Here is a 23,249-nt window from a genome sequence, read left to right on the forward strand (position 1 = left end):
CAGTTCTTGATTTGTTGGATGAAGACGTTATGTACAGTTACTGGTAAAGCAGAAATAACTTTTATTTGTCAGCGTATGCTGGAGAAATGGACCTGTTGTTACATTAAAAAAAAAAAAAAAGCGCAGCTGCTTGAAATGAAATTAGAATATTGCCGATGTAATGTAATGGTTTATTTCTAAAGGTTGTTCTGGGGTAGGTGATAACCTGTCTCTTCTGTGAGTTTTCCAGCACTATCGGTAGCGATACTGTTTGAGGTATGAGGTGCACGGTTTATTTCCTGTGTAATTTTAGGGATGGTTTTGTCATGTATACTTCTTATATTTGGCATTCTGAATGACATCTAAACGTGTAGCTTGCTACCAGGTTGTATGAAATGAGAAAAAATGTCCCTGGCATGCTTACGAGGCCCCTCTCTAATGAGCAGAAGTGCTTCTCCCCTGCATAGGAATGAGCATAATGCCTGAAATGTCTGGATTTGTTGCTTTGCCCACACCAGATGACTTCCTCTGATCTTTATTAACTGAGTGCTTATTCTTGTTTGACATGCAAATACATTACAGGCTGAGATTGAGGTTTATATTAAGGTCAAATAAGTGCTTTGTATATGTTACGTCAGACTTATGAGGGGAGTTTATTATGTTTCTGGGAGCAAGATAACTTCTTGAGAGACAGAAATAATGCACTTAGTTCTGTTATGCCAAAGTAATGATACTGAACAATGCATTACTGTGAGTTTTGTCTTCATTTAAGATGTCTTGTATCAGTGTATTAAAGGACCGACTGCTTGGAAGATACCACTCCTGGAGCTCTTTTCCCCATCTGGCCTTGACTTTGGGCTATTACACCCCATTATAAATTATTTTAATATCTTTATTGTATCCTGCTATTACAGAGCATACTCATAGTTACTTGCTAAGTTGCTAAGTTCAATCACCTCATGTTGGTGATTAAAAAGTAAGTCAAAGGAGTAGTACTGTCTCTCTTTAAAAAATGGAAGTGGTCTCCTGACATGTCACTTTCTCAGAATTGTTTTGCCGATAAATTAAGCAAATGAGTTCTTACTATCTTTGCCTGTTTTTTCAGTTGCATTCAGTGTTTCTCCTCCTTGTCTGCTGCACTTTTTGCTTCCATCTCTCTCCTCTTTGTCCTGTCTCAAATATTTATACTTGCTCCCATGTAAAGGCTGTGATGCTGCATGATGGTTGCTGCCTCTCAGATCTGCTTAAATTCACCTGGGAAAAGAGTATTTGTGCTGGGTGCAATTCAATTCCCCGTCTTGGCTATGAGGTGCTATGATAATAAACTACCACAGTAAACAAAAATTGGGTTTGTACTACTTGTCTGAAAATATCCACAGGATTAAGTAATTCCACCAGTCCGTGTTTGGAGTCCTGGCCCAGAAACAGCCGTCTGTACGGTGGGGAACAGTGAACTCTGTTATACAGCAGTGGATGGGTCTGTGCTCAGCATCTGCGTGGTGCTAATCTTTCTCACTCTCTTCTCTCCCACCCTTAATTTTTTTTTCCTTCCTTAATCAAGCTACATTGCAGTCTTCTGGGGAAAACGCTGTCTTCTGCTGGCAACACCAGAGGCTCAGCAAAGAAATGTTGCATAAATAAAAATGAACAGCAGCCGCCGATCCCAGGGACGAGCAAGGCTTTTTGTCTTAGGGCACAAGAACATCAGCCTACCAGCTTGTGTTAACGCGGAGGAAAAATAGACCTAGACATACCTGTATTCCTCAGAGGTGATGCCAGCTTGTCAAACCAGGACACATGAAAAGAGATCAGTGCCCTGTGATGTGACACTGTGACTTGTAAGATACACACCCAGCCACTTTCTGTACACTTGAGATATCAACAGTAGTGGTAGCGGGTGCGGCGGTAGATGTACATCAGCGTACGCTGTGCACATCTTTGTGTGGCTTGAGCTTTGAGGATTCACTCCTTCCTTAGGATCTTTAAAATGGGGATTATACCATGAGCTATTTAAAGGAATGGGTCAAATTAAATGCTCTAGCATAAAGTCAGTGTGGATTTTGTTCTATCGCTTCTCGGTCGCTGCCCAGTAACAGTACTAGCATAAAGGTGTCAGAATTGTGGCTGGTACAAACCCAGGAGAGCCTTGTATTAGATGTGCCTAAAGGGCTATGGAACAACGCCGTGCGTTTGGAGCACACTGGTGATTTGAGTTTGCCCAGTTTGAGGTTTCTGCGATGAAACCTAAATTTAGCACAAACCCGCATTGACTAATTTTAACATTCTGCTGCTGCATGAGGCTCTGTCTAGAGTTACACGGCATCGGTGATCCTAGCCGAGGCTTGCCTTGATGCTCTAAAATAGTAGCTGGACTTCAGGGTTTCTTTTTCTGTGTTTTTTTCCTCCCTAGATGTATTAATACTACAACGCTAAAGGCATGTATTTTGCAATACCTACCCTTTGTAGTTTCCATCGCAAGATATTCTCCCACCGTGGTTAAATGTGGATCTCGAAGCAACGAGCTGAGCCAACTCTGCAGAGCTCTGTTAACGCCTTAAATAATTTTTTGCATTACTTCCGACTTTGCAGCGGGCTCTGACTGCGCTCCTGTGCGTTGCGTACTGAAGCGAAAGCAGAATTGTTAGCTTGCCCTTGTCACTCGTATGCAGCGTCTGTGGGTATTGCTGCGGGGTTGAAGGACAGGGCACGAGTCTGATAGCATCAGAACTGGGATAGCTGCAAGGGGATTTAGAAATGCAATAATAATAATAATAATTGTAACCTGTACTTGTGTGGATATAGATCTTTCAGTCTGCAAAGCATGTTGAACCGTGCTGTAGGCTATCCCCTGTGTCTGTAACTAGATCTCGGGCAGGGTGGGGGGGAATCTGGTCAAGCGAATGGTTTTGAAACCCTCTTAAAACAACACTGCGAACTGGTGACGGTCATGCGATTCCGTAGCAGATAGTATCCAAGGCTTCGTTTTAACTCTGCAAAGAATTACTCCTTCAGGAATATAAGCCAGCTGCTGTTCCCAAACTGTTCTTGTTTTTCTTACAGAAGTTGAAAAAAATGTTGAAAGTGTTAAGGCAAATGAAAAGAAATATATTTGAATTGTGCATTGTCTGTGTGATGTAGTTACAGGATGAATTGTTTTGGAGGAAATGAGGAAATACTATCCAGTCTGAGCTTGTATACTTCACCTGATACAACTTAAAAAGCTTCGGATATACGATAGAATGTAGTAATCCTGTACAGTCTTGGATCCAGGATGGGAGAACACCCTTTTCGCTAAATTTAGATTTTTATTCAAGTTAAGCCATAAATTATTCTTAGAGTTTTGGTGCATCTTTTCCATTTTAAAATTTGAAAGAAAGGATACCATTCGTTTATGTTGGACTGTGATAATTATCATCTTCATCTTGTATGTTTTTTAAATGTAAAGTAGAAATCTTAAACATGCAAAAACAAAGACTGTAAGAAATTATAATTATGGGACAATTGGAAGTATAAAATTAATGTTTTAAAATGATGATCTCTCCACCCCTGCCTAATTTATTTCAGGTTTATGACTCCGACTGTTGCGACAGCATTCTTCTGGAGCTGCGGGAATATCTGCCAAAATACTTCGGTGTCTGGTCACCACCTACTGCACCAAATGGTACTGTTCTAATTTTATCTGTTAATCCAAACCTCCTGGAAAAAATCTTCTGGAGACTGATTTTTGGCAGTTGTGAGCTCCGTAGGGTTTTTTTGGTTTTGTTTTGTAACCCACTAATGTTCCCTCTAACAACCGGTTCCAGTTTGCAGTTTTCCGGCTGGATTAGGTCTTTGGGGTCTTCCTCCCAGGGCAGATGGGGCATGGCCTTTTGTACGACAAACGTTTCCTGAGTAGCTGGACCTGATGCATATTGCCCCGGAGCTGCCGCTCTGGTCTGGGTCATGTCAGGCTGGTTGCATGTATATGTCTGGTCAGGCCATCAGAGCAAGAGACAGGCGCTGTGTGGGTGTGTAGGGAAAAGTTGGGGCGTTCAAACTGGAATCTGCAACTGGATCTCCAGAGGTTGGATCCCATTGCCATGCCGTATCATACAGAGCAGTTATTTCAGCAGGTACCTTGCTGGGGAGCTCTGCTTGTCATCCTCTGTTACTGGTTTGAATGGAACAAAGCTCTGGTATCTTAACTTTCTGTTTGTATAACAAGCTAGGAGTCAGGAAGAAAAAGGTAGTTTGGGAGGACAATTGGAAGATTGTCTCTTCAAGAGAAAATAGATATTATTGATGTATTTAAAACAGTAGTTTTTCTTCTGGGGATTTTTCTTAGTCACAGTGGGGGAATGGAGCTTCTGGAACATACAGAAACAAAAGGATGCCGTCAAGTCTATTTAAATACATGGACACCAAAACTAGATGTTTGCTGCTTTAATACGCTCTGTCATCTTCTGCTTATGCTGTCACTTGATAGACTTGTTTTCCAAAGAGAGTAGTAAGAGAGTGTCCAAAGACACTGCCTAAACTCTGTGAAAAGAAATGCAAGGAGGATTGTGGAGTAGTACCCAGCACTTTCTTGGCTCAGATTTGCTTTCACGCTTTCATATTTGGCATTAAGTCAAATAGCTCTACCGGAGCTATCTTTATCCTTTCCTCATAATTTTATGTGTGTCATGGAGCTCACTTAATGTCCCCTCCAAATTGCAAATCAATTTTTTCTATTCACAATAGGATCTTAACATGTAAAAGTATGTGGTCTAGCCAAGATGCAGTAATTCAACACATCCTTGGTTTACGTTGGGAATTCACTAGCACTGTGCACCATGGGGCTGAATTTTGGCAGGTCTCCACCAGTAGTCTAGACACAGCCAGTAGGAATAACTGTTTAAAGGAAGAGTAACTTCTGATTTTGTTTGGTTTGCTTCTTGAAAAGACTCTGCACTATCACAAGCCCTCTTCATAGAAAGCTATGGCGGGTGTTCAAACAAAACACTCGATTGCCAACTCCTATCTGTAGTATTAATGAGTTTTGTGTAGTCTTGATAGAAATCAAATACATTGGAGATGATGGAGCTTTACAGAGCGCACGCGTGCTGGATACATGTAAAGCTAAGAAGCTTCCATTCACGTTGGAAGTCATCAACAGATGACTTTAAGGTATTAAAGGTTTAGCAGGTATTTGCAAATGTAGTTTGGCTAACGCCAGATGTGAAGGAAAACCTCTGTGATGCATTTGTGTATGTGCGCGTCAGTGCTTAGCACCAGAGGTGAAAAGAATCAGCAGTGTTGCATTTAGACTGCATAAAAAGTAGGAAAACAAGTTTAGAAAAATAGGCAGATGGGAAGTAACCACACACAGGAGGGACATTGAGAGGCTATTTTGGGGAAATTGGGGATGGGTTTGTTACCTGTCCCCCCAAATTAGCTGTGGATTAAGCTTTGGTTCAAAAGATTGAACGATATGCTTAGCTGCTGTGGTGTGTCCCAGTGACATCAGACGAGGGGATCTAGCTGCTAGAAAGGTATCTAGTTCTTAGATGTAGATTGAGGATGTATTTGTTGGGTTTTGCAGTCTTGACGTTGGAAGCCTGACCTTTCCTTTGGCAGTCACTGCTCTGCAGATTCTGGCGACACAGCTCCATATAAGCTTGAAGAATGAGTAATGAACCCAATAATTCCTTATTGTTGCTAAATTGGGCATAGGTGACTTCTAAAAAAACCCAAAAATTAAGTTAAACAACCTGTCAGTTACCAAACTGTGCTTGCTATGTGTTCTGAACTATATGTATTTTTAAGAGTGTTTGTGTGGAGGACCAATGGCTTGCCTGGTTTGCCAGGACAGAGAGAGGATGGCCATTGGTGTCCTTGTTTCATATAAAGTTCTTTTATTTATGAGATAAGGAAGAAGGAGGGCTCTTTGGTGAACGGTGTCTTGTATGTGTGTCATCGTAGTTGTTATCTTGGGTAGAGGGTTGAGAGTTTGAGTAGCTTCATACAGACATGAAGAGAATCGTAAGCTTGTGGTAGGGGAAAAAAACAGACTAACTTAAATTAGGACCACTCTGAACATGATCTGTGATCGTCTCTGTGTTTCCATGTGACAGGTAAGCAGGAACTGCAGTGGTTAAGGTAGAGAACACAAGGAGTTTATTTTTTTAGAGAAATATTTAGGGAGAAGCATCAGTCTTGTATGCTGAAAATGTAGATGAGTGGATGGAATTGCTAACTAAAAGGGGTGAAGTCTATTGAGAGTAAATGAGAATATAGGAATTGTGACAGAAAAGATGGACTGATACTCACAATATCAATAAAATTTGTAAAATTACTGTCCTATTACGCTGAAATCGCATACCCAGTACTACTGTGCAGGAGATGGAGTTAGAAGTGGATGACACTCCATCTCCCTAAGATAACCTAAAATTGGAGTGAGACGATTTGATTTGAACTTTGGGTTCACTGGCATTGTGGGCATTTGGAGTTTATTAATAAAGAAGTGGAAGAGTTGTTATAAAGATGTAGGAGCCATGTTAAGCTTTTTATATCTCCTGCTGAGAGTTCTGTTTTTTGCTGCCTACTTGTTGCCCCTGCATTTTTTTTTTTAAGTAACTGTACTGCTGCTCATTTCATACCGTGCTCTAATTTTTGTTGCCTAAACTGAGAACAGGGTAGATAAATATAAGCTAGCTTAAAACCTTTCTTTTCCCTTGTTGCTGGGAGCAACTGAGGCTTTTCCCTGCTTTTTCATATGTTTTGAGAGATGTCTTGTAAGTTATGAGAAGAAGTCAGATGCCTCAAGTTATTTTGTCACTTGTGATTCCAGTGAGGACTGAATGCATCAGCATGTACGTGCAGAAGTCTGCAGTGGTTCATGCCATGCATACTTGCTGAATTTTGGTGGTCTTTCGGTTTGTCTCTTTTGGGACTGTAATAAAATACGTAAATAACATGTCAAGCCACGTCTTTTTGCCTCCTTCCCTGCCACTGAAAAATAGAAAGGGGGAGAGCAAGCCTCCGAGGAATGATTTGTTTAAATCCTTGAAATATATAGTCAGGATTATCTACCAAAGCTGAGATACAAAAATCCTTATGAATTCTTTTCTCTGCAGGGGATTTTAATTTAACCTGGTTTTAGATGGCGAATGCATGATTTTCAGAAGCACATTGGGTTAGCAGTGTACCACATAATAATTTAGAAAATCTGAACTGCTTGAAGAATCTGCGATTTTTTTGTTTAACAAAACAAGGAGGGGAAGGAGAGCGGTCTAGTTACCTAGGCTCAGCTGCAGACTTGTTGATGACCTTGAGAAGGACACTTGGGGTCAGATCCTCAAAGACTATGAGCGCACCTGACTGGAAAAGGTGGAGCAGTGATACCTACCCATGTCTGAATCCAAAGCTTCCTTTGTTTGCCTTGGTGTTAATGCTTTGACATATTGTAGGGGTAACTGTTGAAAGTTGTGATCTGTTCCGATACTGTGGTTTTGGGGTCTGTTTCAGTAGACCGCAGATCTTGAACACGATGCAAATAAGCACCGAACAGCGCCAGGAAAAACGAAGCGTAAACACTTGATGCATTTTTCTGAAGCTGTAATGAGAAAACTTGGTGTAATGCTTTATCTGTGGTGGCATTGCTCTCCCCGCAAGGACAAAAAGCTTTTTGAGAGTGGGGGTGTGAATTGAACAGATGTAACATAGTCTTAATTCTGAGCTAGCAGTTAGCTAATGATGAAAACTTAAATAATAATTCCAAAAAATGTGAGAGAGATGAGTCACTTCTGGATAATTCACAGGCTTTGCCAAGTAATCAGTATTTCCCAGGGTTAGTGTTAGCTCCTAAGTTACCTTAATGCTTAATTTTTTTAAAATAGTAATTGTTACATTTTTAGGAGGTCAGTAAGGGAGATATTCTAGCTTAATAGGTCTGAAATGGATGGGGGAACTAAAAAGTGACAGATATTTAGAACTTCTAAATATTTTGGAGGTGCTGAATGCTTAAAAAGAGGGATTTGGACCAGTGGAGTAGAGGACAGCGGATAACCATGGGTGCTCTACAGATGCCTTTGATGGAAAGAGCAAGACTGTCTTGCCCGCATGTTGTCTGAAGGGAAATATGCTAGGTTTCGGGAGATTTAAGTTCTGCTTTTTAAGCTAGTTATTTTTATGGGTTCACTTTTTGTTGCATTATGGAAATAGATGTTTTACGCTACTTCATATACAGTTATATTTTAGGATTGGTAAAAACATTGCATCTAAACAATTTGTATAATTTGTGGTAACTTGCAATTTGTATAATTTTGTATTTGTAACAGTTTGAGTCTGGAGGTGCTCACAACATAATCCAAAGCATTTTGGAATTGGTGCTGAAGGACTGCAGCCATTTTCTGAGATGGTTTTTCTATTCATTTTCTTTCCTCACCTCCCATGGCATACCTCTGGCTCAGTGCTTTTGAGAGCTAAGTACTGAAAACCTTGAATTTCATTTAGTTGTTGTTTTGTGGGTTGTTTTAGAGAGATGACACGAATCTATTGATTACAGTGATTTCCGTAGTATGCAAAAAGGATAGGTGTGAAGGATGATGCTTAAATTTTTACAATTTTTGTTTTAATAACAGATATCTAACAGGTTATATGGACTCCCCTGGGTTCAGTAGTGGTTCCCCAAAGCCCCGCAAAAGCTGTGCTAATATCTGACTGAATTAGACCTATGTATAAAAACTTTGAATAGAAAAAAGTGGCACCTGCAGTTCAGGTGATCCAGAACACACCTCCTGGTAGGGAGAGTATTTGTCCCGCTTCTCCTTAGGGGGTATCTAGTGAGCACATATCAAGTATGTTGGCTGCCTGTGGCTTCTCAAAGTTAAGTATGAGTTATTTTAGGCTGGATATCCCTGCAGTTGTAGTTAACAAACCCGGTTTATGGGTGAGCTAGTTTATAATGAAACTCTTTTTGCTGTAGCTAGATTGATTCTGTAGCCCAAAGGACTTTGAAAAGTGCTGTGAGCTGGTACAGTGAGTTAAGAGAAGACTGGGTTTTTTAAAATAGTGTATTGGCTTGACACGCTTTCCTGAGAATGACTTGATATTAACAATATGCTTAGTCCCATTTATACAGAAAGCAGGCATCTACGGATTAAATCGAACTTATTTCAGATTGATACATACGTACTTTGGGGAATTGGGACGTTCGATCATGATGGTGTAAAAACTGAAGCTCTAAGTAGGACTTACTAAAGTAGTAAAAGTCCCTTTCATTTCTTATCCTTAAGAAAGTGTTTCTGCTTACTAAGCGGAAATGGAACATTGCTTGTTCCCTTTATCTTGACTCTAACTGGTTTTGTTACCTGTCTGTACAGCTATCAAAACTTTGTCCCTCTGCTCTCTTTAAACTTCAACTGGTTTTGCTTTCTTAGGCAATCCCATTTTAGATTATGCTGCAGGAATGGGGAGTAATACAGTGGTTTTGTGTATTCAGATTGCATTAAAGCCAAAGAAACACACTCGTGGAATAGGCTGTACTTGAAAGAAAAACTAACTTTAATGTGACGTTTGTGACTGATAACAGGTGGATTTGCAGAAGCTGATGTGAAGACGGGTGTTAATGCTGTGTGTTGTCTTGGTGCGTACCGTGCCCTGGCAAGGGCTGGAGATCTGTGCGAGCTTCCTCTAAGCAGAGTTGTCTGCGAGTCAAGCAGTTACTGAATTTTGTTTTCTTGTTGTGTTCTGACAGTCATGTTGGTAATAGTCTCTTACCTGCACTGGAGAAAAGCATAAACCTGTTTGACCAGGTTTTAGATACTTCTTTAAATCTTCAGGCACTCCAAGGGTTTGGGTTTTTTCGGTCCACCCACCCTTCCAAAGGGACTTTTGGAAATGGATGAAAGGCAGCCTCGGATTTGGGGAATGTTTTCACCAAAAGGTGTGCCATGAGAAATGAATACAGATGGGAGTGGGATAAAAAGAAGAAAAATGAGATGCATTTCGGCCCCTGTAGGGTAGGACTCTGAAATGTTAATTTCATTTTTAAAGTGACACAAAGAAAAACTGCCGTTTTAATTCTAGCCCTTTCACACAGAGAAAGAAAACACCATCTCCATTGCAAAACAAGCCATGTAGTAACCTGCATTTGTATGTGCTTATTAATGCTATTTGAAGTATGTTGATGGCTTAATAAAAGCTACTCATGAATTTCCTCTGGGCAATAATTTGAATTTGAGTGCTAGGTTAGCACACTTTAATTGTATACAATTTTCTAAACAATAAGGCATTTAGCATTTAATGCCAACAGAATTTGTGGGTGTCAGTGACCATGATTTAGTCTGTGTTCAGAGACAAATTTGACTCTTAAAGAACTCATGTGATGTTAAGCCTTAACCTACTCTCCTTCCTCCACAGAAGCTCAGCAGAAACTATATAATTATTTTGCTTTGACCCACTGTTTATGAAAGTTTTGTCTTTTTAACAGATACGTATCTAAAACTGGAAGATGTGACCCGTAAGTTTAATAAGCCTTGCATAATGGATGTAAAAATAGGTCAGAAAAGTTATGATCCGTATGCTTCAGCTGAGAAGATACAGCAGCAGGTCAGCAAGTACCCGCTGATGGAAGAGATTGGCTTTTTGGTACTTGGCATGAGGGTAAGAACTTGTTTTGCTTTCAAATTCAGCTTATGCTCTGGCCTGTTGTCCCACACCAGATACAGCGGCTGGTTTTTCTAGCAAATGACAATCCTCTTCAGTTTTATGTAAATAACACGTTATCTGAATATGTTGGTAGTACTGGTATCAACTGTTGTGTGAAATATGTTCCAAAACACTGCTCTTGTTCACAACAAGTGTTTAACTTGGCCGTGTCCCCTCTGGGAATCTATTTGCAACCTGGGTTCTGTATACGTGTACCAGAAAGAGGTTGGGACAGACCACAGTTATTAAAACTGAATGTGGTTGCAATTAATTCTTCTCGCTTAGCAGATATTTCAAATATCAAAGTCTTTTTTTGACTTTTAGGCTTATATCAGAGATTTACATACTGAACCAATCTTTGTGATAGTTTAATAATGAGCTGTATCCTCTCCAAATTTTTCATCTTGATTTTTCTTTTTTTTTAAATAAAAATAATTTTAATGTAATTTTTCTATTTAGGGAAGAGTAAGTTAGCTCTTAGATGTGAAGCATGTAGCTATAAATAGCTGCTTACATTCTGCATTTAAAAAAGCTTTCCAGCAGAAGAAAACCTCATTGATGCTTACGCGCTCGAGGAACAACTGTCAGTTGAAGGTTAGTTTGAGATGGATAAGGCTCTGCCGATGTCTGTACTAACTCTGTAACATTTCCTTATCTTAGGTGAGGAGAAAGATGAAGATTCAATATCTGTGTATTGGCTACTCTAAAACTTCAATGTAAAGAAAAGCTGTTGAGAACATTTATGGATCAGTAACATAAATGTGTTGATGTCAGTAATGAATTCCTGATGCAATGCATTTAAAGTACTTTTTTCTGCTATGATTGGCGCAGGAATAATTTTCTTTTTGATGTGAGATTGTTGTTTTCCTTCTCGCATACACAAAGCCGGGGCTTCTCAAGCTCTCCATCAACAAGCATAAATGGCTGAAGACTTTGATAAGCTTCCTCTTTGCTGTTAGATAACAACAGCACACAGATTGCACCATTGTTTGAAATAATTCTAGTATCTCTGTAATGTTTTGTGCTTAATTGCCTAGGCTCTCAGCCTTAACTCTGTCTCGAGATAAGCTTTTACAGCTATAAATTATAGTGGTCATGAGTTGTAATTATGTAAGCCTATGAGAAAGAACGTGGGAGTCGAGTCAAAAACCAGTCAAACAGTTTAGATCAAGAAGGAAGGCTGGAGATTATAGCTTTGGATTTGGCTTCTGTCAAATAACCTTTCTTATCTCATGTGTAAAACAATGTACTTCACATCCTTTGTTTCATGACGGTGCAAAAGGAATGAACGCTTGCTTCCACGGTATTTTTGCTTGTGACTATTGTTTCTAACATTGTCGTTTATTGGTATCTTTATCCTGTCGCAGAAATTCTTTCGATTCCCTAATTCAAACTGTACTGATGGTTCCCCCACGCATTGCCGCTTCCCATCCGGTGTTTAAGTAAGATGAGATTTGTTTTGTGCCTTTGGTACTAAATTGCATGTTGGAAGTTATTTTCCAAAAAGAATTCAAAAGGTTCCTCCTCCCCTCACGCAACACTTAGCAAAGTCTGAATTCACAAGGCATTTTCTCTGCTCAGCTTGCCGCCTCTTGATTATGGGGTACTCTCTGCCTGTCTGCTTACTTTATTTTTGCAAGATTCTGGCCATAATGTAAAACACTCTCCTGTATGAGCATTTACTGCCTGTAAGGGCTAACGTGCTTGATAAAGGTTGCTAGTGTTTGCTGGACAAAATATGGTATAACACGATTCAGAAAGTAGAGGGCTTTGGCTTTAATCTCTCTGTTCAATGTTATTTTTAACTCGGAGGTGGCCTCGCTTACTAAGTTTCTATTTTAGAAGAGCAAGAAAGAGGAGCCAGGAAAAATAGAAAATGTAGTTATCTGTGTTTTTTAAAGCACACATCATATAAGCTGTCATGAAGAGATAGCAGCAAAAATGTGTTATAGGTGGGGCTTTTTTACCCTGAAATTTATTTATAGTGGGTTTTTACCCCAAAAGCCATTGATGCAGCTTTTTTTATGCACTGGTAAATAAGCAGTCGTCTGTTTATATATAAAATATGTACGGTTTGTCCTTAAAAGAAGCGAGTCTCCTATCTGGCAGGGCTTTGGTTTTTGTACATAGTTCTGGCATTTGGCATGTGTTCAAGTATATTCATCTTAATGCACTGAACAGACAGAATGAATGTGTGGAAATGCCTGTAGAAAATACAGTCATTGCAATAACGTTGGTTAAAAACCCAGTTTCATATTTAGTGGAGAGGTTCCTTTCTTTAACAGATGAGGACATAGATTTGTTACGAAAGTAGTGAGAATTTAAATGTAAGTTGGAAAACTAAGATACAGTTCCAATCGTAAAAATACAAGTTGCAATATGGTTTCAGTAGTAGACATAAAAATATAAGAAATATCTTCGCAGCGCATGCAGTATTAAAAATAGAGTATTTTGCATGCTGCTGAATACGAGCAGAATGTGTGGATTGTGATCTCATTTTGGACTCGCAATCCGTTCAGAATCCACAATTCCCGATTTCTGCAGGTTTTCTTTTTCTTCCAGAACATCTTGATTGCAATATCGCATAGTCCATAATATTTCTGAAACACGTTTTTAAAGCACAAACTGGTGATTACGTAACTTTACCACTATAAGCCATCATTTACTTTCATTGTTTGTGCCTGTGAACTATTGCATGCGGTAATGCAGATACCTCATCAAAGCTGTTTTTACAAGTGAATTTCCTAATCTCCAGCACGTGTTCCTGCAAGATATTCTAAAACTGACTGTAGCTGAATCCGTTTTTTGAGTTCTTTATGAACCCTTTCTAGTATTGTGGTAATTTTCATAAGCTCTGATGTGTTAATAACAAGATTTAGGAAGGGAGGAATAACAAAGCTATTAAATCCTGCATCTAGTGTTCGTATTCTTCCACAATAAAAAATGACCGGAACTGGGCTTTTTGTATTTTAAAGTCTAATTCAAGCTTTGATGTTTAAGAAAACAGGAAAACAAACCGAAACAAAAACACCCATGAAACAAAAACCAAAACCAAAACAAAACCCCCAAACAAACAAACAAACAAAAAACCCCAAAAAACCCCCACAACAAGCCAAAGAAACCAGCCAAAAGCCCTGGAAAAAAAACTCCTCTAAACAAGCAAGCCCCCCAAAAAGTCTGGAAATAGATGTCTGCAGTGGTTGAAATGAGCAGTAATCCAAGGTTGGCTTCTCTGGGCTGGCTTTGTTACCTCTGTGCACCACCGCCTCCTCCGCTCTTCTCTCTTTCCACTTTCACTCCCCGGTTCTTGCAGAACTGAATGCAGCAATTCCTCGGAGTCCGGTATCTGCTAGTGGATTGAAGGGTATGTTTCAGAAGTACTTCATTTGTAGAGTTCAGGAGATTCATCTGTCATCCTCTTGGGCGAGTTCTAGCAGATGCGTTCCCTGCCGTTTTTTTCCAGCAATTTTTCCTTACTCGAAAGATTCGTCAGGTATATGACAGCTGGTCCGCTTGTGTCCTTATGGCTGATAAGATGTCCTGTATGTTAGGAAAAAGCTGATGATGGATGAGATGAGAGATGGCCTCTTTCCCCCCTCTCATCATATAAAAAAGCGGCATAAAAGAAATTTATTCTAATCAGGTCCAAAATTATGTATTAAGCTATTTTTAAAATGGTTCGTGATTTAACTGCAGTGCTGTTGTTTCTTTTATTTAGGAGATTATTAGCCTGCTTTTTCACTAAATTAGTTTCAGCATAATTGCATTCTACAACTTATTTACGTAAGGACCTTGCTAAAACTTGATATTGATTGTCAGAGCATTTGGTGCTGTACTTAGTCATATAAAGCACTCTGTCAAATACCAGAAGAACAAAAAAGCAAAACAGAGAGAGTAATATGTAAGTATAGTCTTAGAAACGGGGGAGCAGGGATGCATCCTTCTGTGCTGAATTTTGAAGCCAGCAGCAAGCAGGGATGTGTGTACTTTCATCACTTGTGGTCTAGCAAAAATTACATGAGGTTTTTTTTTTTCTTAAAAAAAAAAAAAAAAAGGAAAAAAAAAGGGGAAGAGGTGTTTAGATAAACGGATTTGGATAAATGGGCACGCTCTCAGCAGCAGTAATAGTGTTATAGCATTACTATAAAGCAGTAGTAGCAAGTAAGAGAAAATATTTTTAAAAATGTCTCCCTTAGTTTTTCTTCAAGTCCTTGTTTAACTTCCTTTTGGAAAAAGAAAAAATAAGGCTTGTTAAAACTTAGTGTTTAAGCCTCCCACTGTGGCAGGATCAGTCCCCGAGAGATCACAGCACTGCAGGGAAACCTGGATTCCTCAGACACGAAGGAAACCCGTATATTTATATAGGGACAACCGTGAGGTCCAGGCAAAAGGTACCCGGTTGTGGGTGTGGGTCGCGGCGCTGGAGTTGCCCCCTGCGCAGGTGGTGGGCTGACGCTGATGGTGGATGTCCTCGGGTTAGCTGGGGTGCTGCCTGCTTACCCCCCGCTGTCGGCTTGGCTCCAGTTTTGGCAGCAGGCTGGGTACTGGTGCCAGTTACGAGCGCAGAGGTGCCTTGCTGTAAACAGAACACTCTGTGTCATATTTAAACACTCGCTCGCTCTTACCTGTATGAGCGCCCTTTGAAGTCTGATGTCTCGGCATCAGGGCGTGTATCTCCAATCTCCGTGTCCTTGCTTAGCAGAGCAGGTCCCAGGCTGCCCTCGAGGGACATGCGGGGGAGCAGGGACGGATGCCGGGAGCTCCAGGGGAAACTGCTTCCCGAGCATGGACTCATGCATGGGAATGTCGGCGGCGCACGAGTCCGAATCGTGCGTGCGATTGAGTTAGCCTTCGCTCTGCAGGTACCCCTCTAGTGCTGTACGAGCCTGCTCAAAGTATTTCATAGTATTTTTTTTCTTCCTAGGTTTCAGTGATGTGGCTTAGTTAATATTTTTTGCAGACGTGAAAGAGCTCTGCAAGTTACTTAATAGAGATTTTTATTTGTGCTAGCAGTATCTCCACCAAACAGGCTAGTCTTAATTAATATGTATTTAAATTATACTTTCTGGAAGCTAGGGAGTTGCTGCAGATAAGTATTTGAACCGCGTGTGTATTTTTCTGCCTCGCCATGGAAGTCGGTACCGAATTACCGTAAATAACATTACATAACGTTTGATATTTGTTTCCCTCAATCCAGCCTTCAGCTTAATGTCCTAAAGCTGCAGTTGCAAGGTTTCCAAATTGTGTGTCTCGCTGTTAAGACCTTGCAAGGGTTGTGCTTTTCTAAAGACCCCACTGGACCAACTTTTTATTGTAGTTCAAGGTTTCCCTCAGTTCAAGAACATCAGATGAACGAACCATAATTGAAAAAAGGGTACGAAAATATGTGTGTGTATGCAAGCAGCAATAACTTAACACCTCGTGGGGAAACAAAAGCCAAGTGCAGGTTGAGGAAGTCCAAAGATAATTTCCCTCGACAGTTAATCATCTGGATTTTTTGACGTGCTGCCCATACAGAGTCCCTACTACTACTAATTAAAAAACTGAACCTGTTAGCATGCTGGATTCCAGTTCTGTTTATGCAGAAACCTCACCGAATGGGAGCTGCTTGTAGGCACAAGGAGGAGCCTCCGCATTGTCAGCCAAAACAGCTCCGATCTTGTGTAGCAAGAATGTATAAAAATCACTGATGAAGCAGGAGTTTTCTTGAAGGTAATATTTTGCAGATCATATAAGGAGTTTTCTTTGTCTTGCACTATACAGTGAAACTCCTTGTGAATACAGAGCAAACACGTAACGAGCTATGGCAGGTGGACAAGAAATGAGATTTTCCCGTCTAATAATTTCTTGGCCCGTTGTTAAGGTTACAGATTTGACTTATTTGACTTGTCATTGTTTGACAGAAATGGGCTAGTACAGACAGCTGCAACAACAGGGGTACAGAAAAAGGTTGGTTCGAAGGCAAATACCCTTTTGGGAAGGGTTAGTAGTAGATTAGTAGCGGTGACAGCATGAACAAAAGCACGGTGAAGCAAGAGGTCCGTAGACTAGGAAGTTGATTTTAGTCTTCAGGTACTACAGCCCAGCCATCCCTGTGTGTTGGGGGGTAGGTGAGGCTGAAGCAAGAACTGGTGGAAGATTATTTCTGTTTGAACTTGGTTTTCTGTTCCTCTGCTTTCGGTCTGGGGCTTATTGTATTTGGATTTGGTTGAGGTTTTCCAGGAATGTTTTAAATAGTCACTTCCTTGCAGTTGAGAAAAGACGTGAAGCAGTATTAAGAGACAGCCCTTTGGCTAACATGGAGAATACTTTCATGATTACCTATATATGTTGCCCTTTAATGCTATTGTCTGCAGCCAAGCCCATTGGTAACCAAGGGTGTTCTGAGTGTTTCCTGGTTCACAAGATAGTTAAATATATACATTACATTGTTGGTACGTGTGTGGGACTTGGTAGTTTGTCATCGACCATTTTGTATAGTTAAAAATGCACTGTTAATGCAAAACATACGCATCTGCCTGGGTATTTTTAAATGATATAGAAAGCCATTCAGGGGGAATGGTTTTGTGGAAGTTATGAGAAGGGGTAGGGTGGCTTCATGGGAAATGCAGCTCAGAAGTACAGTGGGCTTATGTGCTGCTCCAGCGTTTCTTTGGAAAACAAAATGAGCTTGCAGATCTTAATCAGCATTTTTGAGCAAGTGCCCATGTCACAAAAACTGTTAGCTCCCACGGGGGAAGAGATGAGGTTCTGGTAAACAAGATTACTCGTTCAGAAGTGTGCTGCAGTGCTCGTGTGTGGAGGAAGCTGCCCCTAGACTGACTAAACAAGAACGTTTAATATTATTAAAATGAAGACACAGCAAGTGAAAACTTAGATGTAATTGTCAGACTCTTGATCCTCTTCCTAAGCAATATATTTTTTTTTATTATTCTTACTTTATTCAATTACCTTGGGCTTTTGGCTCTTTAAATACAAAAAGTTTTTGAAACTTTTTGTATGTTTTTGAAAGTAACTTTGGTACCTGAAGTATTTGCATAAGTAATCTTTAGGTTCATACATTGTATGCTGTACCTCTTCCATGTGCTTTGGAAAAAAAAAAAGTGGTGAAAAATGACTGTTTTCATGAGACCAAAATCACGCTTGTCAGGTGCTGTTTTAGAATAACGCCCCTCTGCTATGCTCTTCTGCAATTTGTAGATACCAGGGCCTCCGTTTCTGTAACTGTCCTAACAGTGGAAATAGGAATCGTAACAGTGGGAAGCGTCTCTGCTACCAAGTGAGTTTAAACATTCAGGCTTACAACTGTTATTTCTTTAGTATGACCAGAATTATTTACTGCCGCTTCAGTTCATGGTTGATGACTTAAATCAATTTCCACACACTATGATTTAAGTTCCTTGTGGACCCTGAATTTAATTAACTTCTATCTTTTTGTCAAAATAAGAGCTGTTTGAGACTTTTCTTCCCAGCTACTTTGTGAAGCAGAAGTTACGGACCTGTGTTTTCATGTTGTGCTCGTCGTGGTTTGGATGGGGGAGAGGGGTTTCGAGTGGGGGGGCTGCAATGGAACAGAATTCTTATTTTTTTTTTAATTATTGCTCAGGTACCACTCCTTTTTATGGGCTGATGTTTCACTGTCCTGGACTTTCTCTGTGGGCTACAGCAAGAAAAAGACCCCAAAGGAGGGATCAGGGGCAGGCGCCTCACCGGTGCGCCCCGACTTGCTTTCTGTGGGATCCTCTCTTTTTACGGCGGGTGAAGGGAGGGCAGAGTGCTGCAGCCAGGATGGGTGCCGCAGGGGTGGGTGGTCTGAACAAGTGCCAAGCGCGGAGTTTCTGCCAGAGACAACCGCCTGCTTGGTAACACCATTATTTCTGCAAATAAGAATTGTCTACAGTCTCATAAACAAGTTATACTTGGGCCTGGCTGGCTGGCACGTTTCTACTATGGAAATTATTTCAGTTAGAGAGAAAATGTGTCCCTATGTAAAACATTTTTGAATTAAGTTGTTAAGCTTGTGCAATTCCTGATATGGACAAAACTGTACCCGAATGAGTTGCCTCCCTTTCAGGCGAGAGCTGATGTACCACTATCAGTGCTGGAACAGAGCTTTCACTCGACTGCTGTCATTTATTTCGTATAACCTCATTTGTGCCAATGTTTCAGGAGGGTCTCATGGAGCTGGGCCCCTTCCTGCTCACATCGTAGTATTTCTTATTGTTTTGCTGCTGTGCTTAATATTTTTATACTTTTAAGAGCTGCAAAATAACGGCATGGAATTTTGTTATGTCTTACTGATTTAATATTCATAGTAACATGGGTAGGAGTATGACGGTTTCAAGTCTTAGCATTGATTTGCAAGGCAGGTGCCATATAAAATGTTTTCCCGTAATGGATATGTTGCTTTTTGCCAACATAATGACGTCTTTCTAATGCGGGAAGGCTGTAGCTTAGACCCCAAGGTGTGAAGGGGGAGGATTTTGCAGATCAGAGCACTAGAGGGCAGTGCTGACCGCTGCAAGTAACTTAAAGCCACGCGAGGGATAAATGGTACCAAGGATTTTGTAGCCTGTCTGTGAGGTGTCTCATAGCTCTGCAGAAATACTGGTTGTTCGAAATAAGTACAGAGTTACCTCCTTGTTTCTTGCAGGTTTACCATGTCTCTTCTGACAGCTACGAGACGCAGAACCAGCACTATGGAAGGAGCTTGACAAAGGAAACAGTAAAGGACGGTAAGGGAATTCGTGTGTGAGAATTTGGTGCTCTTGGATATTTTTCATTTATTTACTTATTTATAGAACTGTATGGAAAAAGCAGTCTGTGTGTTCCCATTTTAAAAGTCCCTTTTTCTCCTCTTGCCAGATGGGTCTTTAGCAGTTTCCTGTATCAGTTGAACTACCTGTCGATCCTAAATTAAGTTTGCACTTGGCTTTGACAGCGGTGTAGTCTGTCGGAATTTCCTCATCACGTGTCTTTTACTAGTAATAAGGGGGTGACAGTGGTAGAATTCAATTTCTTTGCAGCTTTGAGACTATAATGAAATAGAAAACTTTTAGAAATATTAAATGTTTTTATAATACATGTATTTTTATCTCTAGTTGTCTTCTGTGACTATATCCTGTCTTTTGTATTAGAAAGCTACTGTAAACGCATCTTTCAGTTAAAGTGACCTTCTCGGTTGAAGTCAATCCATATGTTGCTCTATGTTAACGGTAAATAAAAATGCTACCATCATATCTGTTTGGTGGTGATAACTGTTTCAAACTAGTTATTAACTGGTGTCCACCGAGAGACAGAAGGACCCATGCACAAACACACCCCTCTCCAGAGGTGGCACTAACTTGTCAGCTCTGCCACTGGTGATAAAGAGCTGCTTGAGCTTCTTTATCCCTGGAGAATTTAATGGGTCCCTGCCCCAAAACTGTCCAGATGCTTGCTAAAATGACATGGGGAGCAGGAACCAAGTTCATCTACTGTTTGATTGATACATTGATTAGTTAATTTTATTTATAATCCAAGCCCAATCTGTAGTATTATATAGCTGGCCTTATACAGGTGAGGTGATGAAGGTATCCGAGTTCCTCGGTTCACTTCTGACTTAGCTAATAATTGCCTGAAAGGAAACTATGTGAATGCTGTCTGTTTCTTCAAATCGAGAACTATTCTCATCCTGAATGAAATTAAAAATGTTTGATTTCCTTTCAGAGGTGAAAATAATGCCAAAATGTGTCTATTTCTTGCAGGCATCTCAAAGTTTTTCCACAATGGGTACTGCTTGAGAAAAGATGCAATAGCTGCCAGCATTCAGAAGATTGAAAAAATTTTGGAGTGGTTTGAGGGCCAGAAGCAGCTCAACTTTTATGCAAGCTCATTACTGTTTGTTTATGAAGGTTCGTGTCAGGCAACAACCGTGCGGTTGAGCGATGTCGCCTTGGCAGAGAAGAGAGGAGTGCCCAAAGGACTGTTGTCAGGCGGAGACATACTGGAGTATAATAATAATATTCATGTAATAAATTCTACAGAGAATGGAAAAATTGAGGCCTCTGTAAGTAAAGGTTTGTCCAAATTTTATGCACTTCACAAAAAGGCATACTCTAAGAGGCACCACAGTCAACTCTCACTAAAAGTTGAAAACTTGGAGCAAGACAACGTGTGGAAAAGCAGCACGTGCATTACACAGGAGCATCTGAACGGAAACGTTATACCCCAACTGGAAAAAGTTTTCTGTCACATGCCAGCAGAGATCAAGGAAAGCGCAAACGTAGAAGTCCGAATGATAGATTTTGCTCATGTGTTTCCTAGCAACGCAAAGGATGAGGGCTACATTTATGGTCTGAAGAATTTAATCACAGTACTTCGAAATATTTTGGATAACTAAATTCTTTGCTATGGTTTTTACTGGGGGCCAAGAAGAGCAACAACATGAAGAATTTCTGCACTTGTAATGCTGTATAACTGGGTTTGTATTGTTCTATATTTTATTTGTCTTTGTACTTTTGGTAGAAGGGTTTAACTTTTTATAATCTCACTCAGGAAAATAATTGATAGTTAATTAGGGAGTGTGAAAGGATGAAGATACTTGAGATTAAGCAGGATAGGTAAATTAGTAAGATGAAATGTATATGGCTGGCTTAAATCCAAGGAGTACAGTTGTACAATAAGCAAGGGTTATTGTTAGTTCCCATAACGACTTTAGCGTAGATAACATTTGCCCACTTAGCCTTGACACTGAGCCGTATCTCCATTAACAGGTTTTTAGAAAATGGACTGAAAACTATGCAGTGCAGGACTGATGTCCTCAGTACTGCTCTCTTGTGTTTACTGTATTTAAATAACTGGAGTTAACCCCACTTTGAGAGAAATCCCGTTTTGCGTCAGTAGTCTAACCTGGAAGCCAGTGTATCAAAAAGCGCTTTTCAGTGTCACGGGACGATATTGTTATTTCAACACTGGTGTGGGCGCTTCCCCTCTTGGTGGTTGTCCGTAGCCGATGTTCACCACAGACAAGCTACAAAGTAGTTTGTCTTGAGGTGCTAAGAAAATGCTGGAGTAAAATATCGTTAACAGGCTTAAACTGCACAACTGCTAGAGAAACTGTTTGTTCCTAAGGAAGAGTAAAAGAATGCAAATACGAGATGTTGAAGGAACTAACTTGGTTTAGGAGATTAAGTCAATCTGTTAATGGAGTGTCTGATGTTGTGACTAAGGGAAATGCCTCACTCCTTTGTTCTGATGGCCCGTCTCCAAAAACACTGCTTTTAAAAGCAAACTAATTGAATGGGGAAACAAAGCATTTTGAGTAAGCATACAGAGATTTCCTCTAGCCGTTTACCGCTTGTATTTTTGCAACAAGCGTTTCACATTTCCACTGCTGGGGAGCACCGACTGGAAACGATGAGCGATACAGGTGAAAGACCCTTTACTGCGAAGATCCAGTTCAGCCCTGGAGCAACCAGACGTACCTCCGTTTGTCGCGATGGAGTTGTGGCTCTCTTACCCTGGGCTAAAGCCAGCTCTTTTTTTTTAATGACACACAGGCAAGCTGTGTAATTTGAAAGTTGTCCCACTTCCCTCTTTTTCACAGGAAAAATTAAAGCTTTCATATGGAATATTTGAGATCAGGATGATGTATCCAAAGCATTTTTGGTGTGTCTCTTCTGTATGCTGTGTATGTGGCTGTCCTGCCACGCATTTATAGTCAGCTACACGAAAAGTCAGGATGGAGGAGTCTTGCCGTCCACAGAGCAAGATTTTAATGCTTTAAGCAAGCCCCAGAAGTAAAACTTTATGGAATGGATTTGGTCATTGGAAACGTACATCTTTTACATGTGGACTTAATGTGACACTGTGGCCTTGCTGCACTCTCTGTACGATGTTCTGCACTATGCACTCATTTGTGTACACGTCTTTGCAAGTTCTCGATTTGACATGTGTTTTCTGTGTCAGAAAGAGAGAAATACTTTTTCAAGCAAATATGCTGTTTTAAATAAAGCTGAAATTTTAGCTCTCTGAGAACTTGGGTTAATTGGAAGAAACAGGGTATCGTGTGTAGAACCACATTGTTTAAACTTTAGAGCTAATATTGGCCAATACATTCAAGAATGAAACCAATCTGTTAGTAACATAATGTTTTTGAAGCATGGGAAAAGACGCTTGCAGGAGGGGCAGGATCATTTTGTTGAAAATTTTATGCCAATTATGGCAAAGGCTGAGGGGAAAATATCAGGAAGATGAAGTATTTTTTTCTACCTGGTATTTCCATTGTATCATGTAGTTAATATATTCCCAACTCTCTGTGAACTGATTTAAGCCATATTCTAGGAAGAGTTTGTGGTTTTGTTTGCTTTGACGCTGGTTTCTCTGTTATGATTTTGTTGTTCTATCCCGTAAATAGCAACACTAGAGTAGTCTAGGCTGGTAGTGGTCTTGTACGATAAATTCACAATGTTTTATAGAAAATACGGGGGGAAACATTTACATATTTGAATTTGTCCTCTGTAATTCATCTCTTCTGGGTTTTAATCCATTTTGTGCCGGAGACATCAGACACCTGCCTCAAAGAAGTCAGTTATTGGAAAATGATCTGTATGCTCTTG

General features: G+C 40.3%; 1 protein-coding gene across 1 annotated transcript; it reads left to right on the top strand.

Annotated features, from left to right (window-relative positions):
* Positions 1–3,543: 3,543 nt before the first annotated feature.
* On the top strand, positions 3,544–21,445 carry IPMK (inositol polyphosphate multikinase; the record flags this gene model as incomplete). Its single annotated transcript, XM_009578031.1, has 5 exons — positions 3,544–3,640; positions 10,433–10,605; positions 19,304–19,385; positions 20,397–21,112; positions 21,405–21,445. Coding segments are annotated over 4 exons (987 nt in total), but the record flags the coding sequence as incomplete, so codon positions are not given.
* Between the last annotated feature and the right edge of the window lie 1,804 nt (positions 21,446–23,249).

The sequence above is a fragment of the Fulmarus glacialis genome, unplaced genomic scaffold (assembly GCF_000690835.1).
Source record: "Fulmarus glacialis isolate BGI_N327 unplaced genomic scaffold, ASM69083v1 scaffold33325, whole genome shotgun sequence".
Taxonomy (NCBI): Eukaryota; Metazoa; Chordata; class Aves; order Procellariiformes; family Procellariidae; genus Fulmarus; species Fulmarus glacialis.